Source organism: Wyeomyia smithii, chromosome 1 (assembly GCF_029784165.1).
Source record: "Wyeomyia smithii strain HCP4-BCI-WySm-NY-G18 chromosome 1, ASM2978416v1, whole genome shotgun sequence".
NCBI lineage: Eukaryota > Metazoa > Arthropoda > Insecta > Diptera > Culicidae > Wyeomyia > Wyeomyia smithii.
The window spans coordinates 10,888,279-10,895,922 of NC_073694.1; the positions used below are offsets into that span (position 1 = coordinate 10,888,279).

General features: G+C 38.4%; 1 protein-coding gene across 2 annotated transcripts in view; it reads left to right on the forward strand.

Annotated features, from left to right (window-relative positions):
• LOC129718976 (histone lysine acetyltransferase CREBBP) overlaps nucleotides 1–6,061 on the forward strand; it is a 48,255-nt gene extending 42,194 nt beyond the window's left edge. For both annotated transcript variants that reach the window (XM_055670262.1, XM_055670263.1), the window contains exon 15: nucleotides 2,136–6,061. In XM_055670262.1, the coding sequence (XP_055526237.1) occupies nucleotides 2,136–2,816 (681 nt within the window). In that variant the 3' untranslated portion in view covers nucleotides 2,817–6,061. The remainder of the gene's footprint in view (nucleotides 1–2,135) is intronic.
• The last annotated feature ends 1,583 nt before the right edge of the window (nucleotides 6,062–7,644 follow it).

The window sequence follows — 7,644 nt, forward strand, 5'->3', positions numbered from 1 at the left end:
AGCACAAAAGGCTGAAAGGTTTCATATCCGATTGAATACCTTTTTCACTGGTATTTCAGGGTTGCGTTCATCTACGTTGTACTTTTTTGTGATGAATGCAGAAAACAGCAACATCTACTTATTCAATTTTACTAAAATATACAAAAATACAAATTTATACATATTCAAAATGGCAGCCTTTTTTTTTCTTTGATTTTGTCGTCTTCGTTTTTGTTTTCTTTTGTCAACTTTTTCGTATGAGTTTTTTCCTTTTTTTCTGTTTCTGCAATTGCCTCTGTTCAATCCGTACTAGTTTAGCCTTTTCCTGTTCCTTCTCCTTGGGTGGTCCTTCTTATTGTACCATTCGAGGCCATTTGGTACTTGTGGCCACGGAAGGAGTTCTTGAGTTTTTCTATTTCGATCTAGGCCAAATGAACTTATCATCGGAAGGATCATTAGATTGAATGTTTGATCCTGTTTCTTCTACCTTAACAGAGAAATTACTTATTTCATCATTGAGAACAGAGTCATCGATCACCTGTAAGAAATATGCTTAGTTTATTAAACCTTACAATTTATTACTGTTAAAAAGCTACCAATCACTTATTTTCTGTTTATTTGAACTGAAATGCAAGTACCACAGTCGTCGAGAGTAAAATCCAAAGATACGCTTCCGTAATGATTCAGAGGTTCCAAAAACATAAGTCCCTCGGACCTGTCCTTAATTATTTTCCAAAAATTGAAAAATGAAAGTCTCTGAAAATCTTCTGGTCAGCTTTACTAAATGTCTTTGAGATAGTTTTCATTGAATCTACCTGCGCTTCTAATCCTTTTTCGATGAAATTAAGTTGTTGTAGGTAAAAACCGTCAGTTTCCTCTCGTTGCACAGGATTCCAATTTCCGTTTATATCGGTTGTATTTTTATAAGGTGTTTTCCTTTCCGGCTCAGGAACAGTTCAAGTTTCAGAGACAAATCTCGCACACTTCGAAACCTTCTTTTAGGGCATTCTTTTGAGTTTGAAACTTTCGACCGCTGTTTTCATGAGTGTCCCGAAATTAGCTTTGTTCACTCGGGCATCTCTCTTATTTCCATCGAACTCTCTTGATATTTTGATCTAAATTTTTTTCAATGGTTCAAAAAAATTTTATCCAAGGGTTGGAAGAAACTTGTCGAATTTGGAAAAAGCGATATCAAGACTATCTTCTATTTTTAAAAATATTTTACTTATTTTCGTCTTGTTGCGTCTCTTTTAGTCCTATATTGGTTTATTTTTCGAGTCACTTTATTATTATTTTTGTCTCATTTTGACTGTTTATTGTTCAAGTTTTGATCTGTTGTTATCCTAATTTGTTTTTATATATTTCCTATTTTCGTTCTATTTATTCGGCTTTCTGTTCCAATAATTTTGTCTAATTTTCGTATCATTGTTACCACTTATTTGTCTTATTTTTGTTTTATTTTTGTCGCTTTAGTTCATCAATGGAACAATTTTTGTCTTATTTTAGTCTAAGTTGTCCGTTTTCAAATATTTTTTTTTCATCGTAGCTTCCCCATTTTAAAATAATTGTTGGCCTGTATTTGGGAATTTCAGTCCAATTTTTGTCGCACTCTCATTTCTTTTTATCCTATTATTGTTTTCTTTTCTTCTCTTTTTTGACTTTCTAGTAGGGCATTGAACTTATGAAAAAAATTATCAATCGAAATTCAATAAATTGAACGCTGCTGTTTGCACACTTTGTCAATTATTGTTTTTAGGTCGGCTTGAAAAAAACTGACTCTCTGGGACTTACAAATTTTTGAGTTGTGGCCGGTGGAACGTAAGGGAAAAATTTACCTTCGAATTTCGTTTAGTGGTAGGGCTCAAAAGTTTCCTCTTGTCGAAAAATGTTCTCATACAAAATTTCAGCTCAATCGACTTTCCGGGACTTCAAATTTTTGAGCTGGGAAACTCGCTCATTTCACTTCACCTATTTTCTATTTCACTTCACTGTCAACCTTACTTCACGGAGTTGATTTTTTCCACCTCACTTGAGGTGGAATCGGTAATAGGTCTCAAAAAGTGAAGTGAGCGTGAAAGTGAAATATATTTTACCGTGAAGTGACTCCCGTAATAAGCACCAATAACTCACAATCTTGTTCGCCTTCTTCCTGACAGATTCAGCAGCAGATGTGGTACAAACAGCAGCAGCAGCAGCAACAACAGCAGCAACAGCAGATGATGCTCCAGCGGCAGCTGGCAATGACCGGCGGAAATATGCAACCGGCACCTCCGTACCAGCAGAGGCCTCGACCGCAGCAGCAGATGGGTGGAGTCGGTGGTTACGGACAGGGTGGAATGTTCCCAGACCAGCAGCAGTACATGCAGCAAGGATTGAAACCGGGCCCCCAGCAACAGGGTGGAGGAGTTGGTGTAAACGTCCTCTCCCAGCAGCTTCAGCAAGGTCCCGGAGGTCCTGGTGGACCGGGTGGCGTAATGGGTCCTCCCACACCGCAGCATTCGATGCAGCAACAGTTGATGCAAAGCGTTCGTTCACCACCGCCAATTCGATCACCACAGCCACAACCCTCACCCCGGTCACAGCCCTCTGCCTCGCCAAGGGCACAACCCTCACCTCACCATCTGTCTTCTCATTCACCGGCGCCCACCGGAGGTCCTGGGAGCGAAATGCACAACCACATGCACCCGCATCAGTCACCGGTCGGCGTCGGGGTTGGACCCGGTGGGGGAGGACCCGGTGATCCCAATCAAATGGGTGGCGGTGGTCCCGGAGGTCCCAACGATACCAGTCCACTAACCGCTCAGGATCAGCTCACCAAGTTCGTGGAACAATTGTAGTAGTATCGAGTGTACTAGGAAGCCTACCCGCCCTTCTGACTCTGTGAGACAGCAATGACGAGGGAAACAAACCAGCCTTATTACCCTTATATATCCTCCTACCAGGTGTAACACAGACACAATCATTGATCAAGCGAAAAACAAAAAAAAAACAACTAAGAAACGGTATGTAAATACGCATATAAACATTCGTTGTAAATAGGACGCTGTCCGATGTTCAGATGTAGGTTAAAACAAAAAATGAAATCACATACAAGCACACGGTAAGAAAGAAACAGAAAAAGAAATGATGTTGATTGTTATTATAGAACACTTTGGGGTGGTAAACTCAGAACGCTACAAATACCACCACTTCCTTTTGTGTTATAGTTAGCTATTTTTTAAAAAAATTGAATCAACTTTATCATGTAGACTTTTTGAGTGTGCGTGTTTTTAGGGTCATAGTCTAATTTTTTACTTAAAAAAATACTAAGATATCAACGCCAGAGTCACAATAGCCGCGACCATAAAGTTTACAGTAGATCACGAGTATTTATTAATCACACATTGCAGCAGCAGCAGCACACATACACACACACTCACTTACACGCGTACATAGGAAATGAAGTACTAGTTGTAAGTCAAGGACATTATCATGTACATAGAACAACAACTGCAAAAAAGCGGATAAGAAAAAAGAAAAAATCAAATACAACAAAGAAATACCTTAACTAAATTCTAGCGTGTAAGTTCGAACTATTGCTACTCTCTCTTTCGAAGAAAAGAATCACTCACACAAACACTTTCCAACCCCGGTTCTCTTAAAACTCATTCAGTTAGCCAGGTGCGCTGAATGTGTACACTAGTACGGTAAGGTCAGCCTTGCGTGTAAAACGAAAAAAAAATCTTTATAAAAGAAAAAAAAAGTGAGAAAAAAATAGTGACCGGTTACGCGGTTAGATTAGGTTAGGTTATTCTAAGACTAGGCGCTAGGCTTGGGTGTGTGCGTTTTTGACCGAGTGTAAACTGAAACAAATTTAGGGCAGAAAACAAAATTGGGGGGACGGTTTTTAGGTAATTCAACAACAACAAAAAAGCAGCAAATCTAGTATTGATTTTACACTAGGAAAGAAGAGGGGAGAAAAATGAGTGTACAGACACTTATTTTGGAGCCTTTTTATGTTTTATTCAATTTAGTAATCCTATGTTGTTTTGTTAAGTTTAGATAATTTTTTTTGTTCTTCATTTTTTTTCTATGTTACTCTACCGTAGGTTAACAACAACCGATGCATTTGTTTTTATATTTTTTCGGTATTGGTTTTGCTTTCTTGTTGGCACGTTCGGAAAATGCGCGGGGGGAACGAGCTAAGCTATACAGAACAAGAATTGAAGAGTTTGGTTGAATATGAAAATTAGGTAAATTAAATTTTGGTAACATTTTTTAGCGTGCACGGTTTTCTTGCAGTTCAGCCAAATGTGCAAGCAAATGATCGTAGCATACCATGAAATTGGTGAATTCGAATGATAATTTTCCAATCGTCACTAGGGAACGTGTTCTGTTCGTATCAGGTTGTCTCGTAACTTTGATGCAGTGAAAATTTTTCTGAAAAATTTGTGGCAAAAGTGAAAATGGAAAAGATTTCGATAATTGAGATAATTTTAATTTGTGCTTGTGCGAGAGCTAATTGTGATTATCTTCCAGTCTTGCAGGTTAGTTGTTATTGGTAACTCAAAGGACATTGGTTTAAATCTCTTCCAAAATGTTACTTATTTAAATTAACCCATTTATCGAACTTATTGTTCAAGACTTCTATTCATCATGCTACAAAATACTACCTACAAAGTGTTTCGGAATTTCCTTATAATATTCAGCCAACTTTTCAACAAATCTCGACTTCCAACAAGACGCTCTTCAAGGTTCCACTGCCTTTTTCAACTGCAAATGGCTGTGCTTCTGTTTTTTTGATTCGCGTGCGGCCACGCCGTGGACGTAGCTTGGGTTCAGAACTAGTAACTAGTAATAATAGGCAAGGGGTGGTAGTAGCAAACGCAAATATCAACCGATAAAGGCAGTGGTTCCTTTCCTTGAGCCTCAAGAGTAGCTAAAAAGCTTCGCCCCCCGTCAGGAGTTTTGGTACACACGTGACTTAACCGATTCGATTTGTCTGATTGAATGTAAAAAGTGTATAAACAAAAAATAATTGTACATATAGAAAGTTGTTTAGCTTTTTTTTTGCTCCACAAAATAAAAAAAAAATAAAATGTTACTCTCATAAGTTCGTGTCGGTACGGAAGCTAACTCAAAAATTTTATAGTTAATTTTTTTTTCCAACGAAAGTAGAAAATTAAAAAGATCTCCAGCAAAAATTGTATGCAGCCCCTCTTATTTTTGGGGGGGAAAGGCAAAGCAACGGAAAGTGATCAACTTTAACTTAAGCGTGCGTGTTTAGAAGTGGGAAGGAAATAGGGAATCTCAACCGAATGTCGAATCGTCCAATTCGGTTTAGCATCAAATGCGACCTTCGGGACACTGGATGGATCGCTAGCAGAGCTGGGAAGTGGCTTTCCCAGGGCTGGTCAATTTCAAGCCCCGTCCAGCGGCCTTTGCGTGTCGGCATTTGTGGCAATCCGCCCTCGTGCGGCTCAGGAATTCAAATGATGATTATAAAGAGAGAAAAAATCAAGTCAAACACACACACACACGTCCGGAGCATCCTAAGATTAGGTAGGGAATCCATCTAAAAGACGGATTTCCCGCCCCTTTACGGATTTAGGCTTACAATTAGTGGAAAAAGGAAATATATCAAAAAGTGTAGCATAGCAAGGAATATTCTCGTATCTGAGAACACAAAACATAAACAAAGCTAAAGCAAACTTGTCTAAAGTATTAATATATTTAATTAGCTTTTAGTTGAGAGGAGGCATATAGCTGGAGGCCGGAGATGAAAGCTCCGGCCCTCTTCGCACTAGTGCAAATCGATGTTCATACCAAGTATATACGCGAAATAAAAACGATGGTTTTTCCCGTTTCCTCGCAGAGCAGAGCAGGAAGAAACGGTAAAAAATGTAGACAAAAACTGGGCGCACCCCGCTACTGTCCGACCGATTATGCTGCTGCTGTAAGGGCGGTCGGCCAGTTCGGATGTGTGTTAACCAAAATGAACTTTTACGTGTACATATGCAAATATAAATATTCCAAGAATATTGTCTAATAATTATACAAGTTGTAGACGAAAAAGATTGAACATAAGAGAAGTTTTTTTTTTCTACCAGAACGCACTGGAATGCTAAACAACCGCATAGTTAATAAATTCAACAAAGAAAGCAAACAAAGTTGTAACTGTTAAGGGTGAATCTTTCATATTTGATAGCAAAAGAAAAAAAATTAACGGCAAAAAGTAGAACGATAGAATGGACTAAAAGCACACGCGGAACTCTAGGAAGAGAGTGCAACCGGGATATTTTTTAACAAAATGCGGCACTCTTAGTTGTTGCCTAAGCTAAGAAGAAGGAGGAGAGGAAGATGTACAGAGAAAATCAGTTGTAGATGAAAGGCCGAAACAGCAGTTACTAAAATTCGTGTTTTGTCTTTAATTTATTCTAGATTGTTAAGGCCAGGGAATAACAGACCCAGCCAGAGAGATAAGAAAAAAAATGCTAAAAGTAGGAATGAAAAACATCAAAATACACATTATACGATTATACGAGTTAACTGTTAAGCTATTGCTAAGATGTAAAGAAAAAAAACGAACCATTTTTTTTTACTTGAAAAGAAGAACAAAATGGGACAAAATCCGGAAAGGGTCCTTTCCGGTGCAGTCTCAAACGTAAAAAGCACGTACACAAACACACCATCATACAGCACACAGCCACCGCTAGCTCAGTGGACTCAGTGCGGAATGAATGTATAATTTATTTCAAGCACCTTTCACTAACACAAACCCATACACGCAAAGATATATAAAAACATGTATAGTAAAGCACCTAATAAACACACTCCCGCATCGTTTGCCGATTGCGCGCGCGATTTCTCTCCCGTGGGGTGTGAAAATCACGACAGGGGTGGTGAAAGTAGGAAAACAAAAAGAATATAACATATTAGTGCTACAAAAATCGTAACTTCTAAAGCAAGTAGAGTGCGTGTGTGACCTTTCTCTCCCTTCCTCCCTTTTTAAATCAACCAACCAACAACAACAGAGCATCAGCGAAGGGAGAAACGAAGGCTCACAGTTGAACTATAGGAAAAGAGAGAAGAAAAAGAAGAGAAAAAACAATAGGAAGTGTAATACTAATTATAATTATTGAAGGCAAAAACATACTATTCATTATTGATACAAAAAAGCAAACAAGAAAGCGAAGCAAAAAAAAAGTAAATGAACGAAAAAAAATAAACCATACAAAAAAGTCGCAGAAAAAAAACTATATTTGAGTGTATAAAGTAAACTTATGGAAAATAAAAAAGTAATTATATAAAAAAATTGGAAAAGTTTTACCGCCGTGCCGAACGAGGTTCCATTTAATTGCTGTTGCACATGCAATTTCGAATCCCTCAACCGCATTCTTGCAGTTCTGATAGTGGGCAAGCAAGCGGATGATCGCAGCACACTATGGAGTTGGCAAGGATGCGCTTCGAACCGTTACTAAGGGAACGTGTTACGTGTTCGTGCCAGAGTCTCTCTTCTAAATGGTGCAGTGACAAGTTAATGAAACTATTGTGAGTGAAACAAGTGAAAATGGAAAAGGTTTTTGTTTGTGCTTGTGCTAAATGCGGACGTCCTACAGTGGTGCAGGTAAAGATTTATACCTAACTTGAATAAAAATCTCATTAAAATAGCTAGAGTGAGTCTCA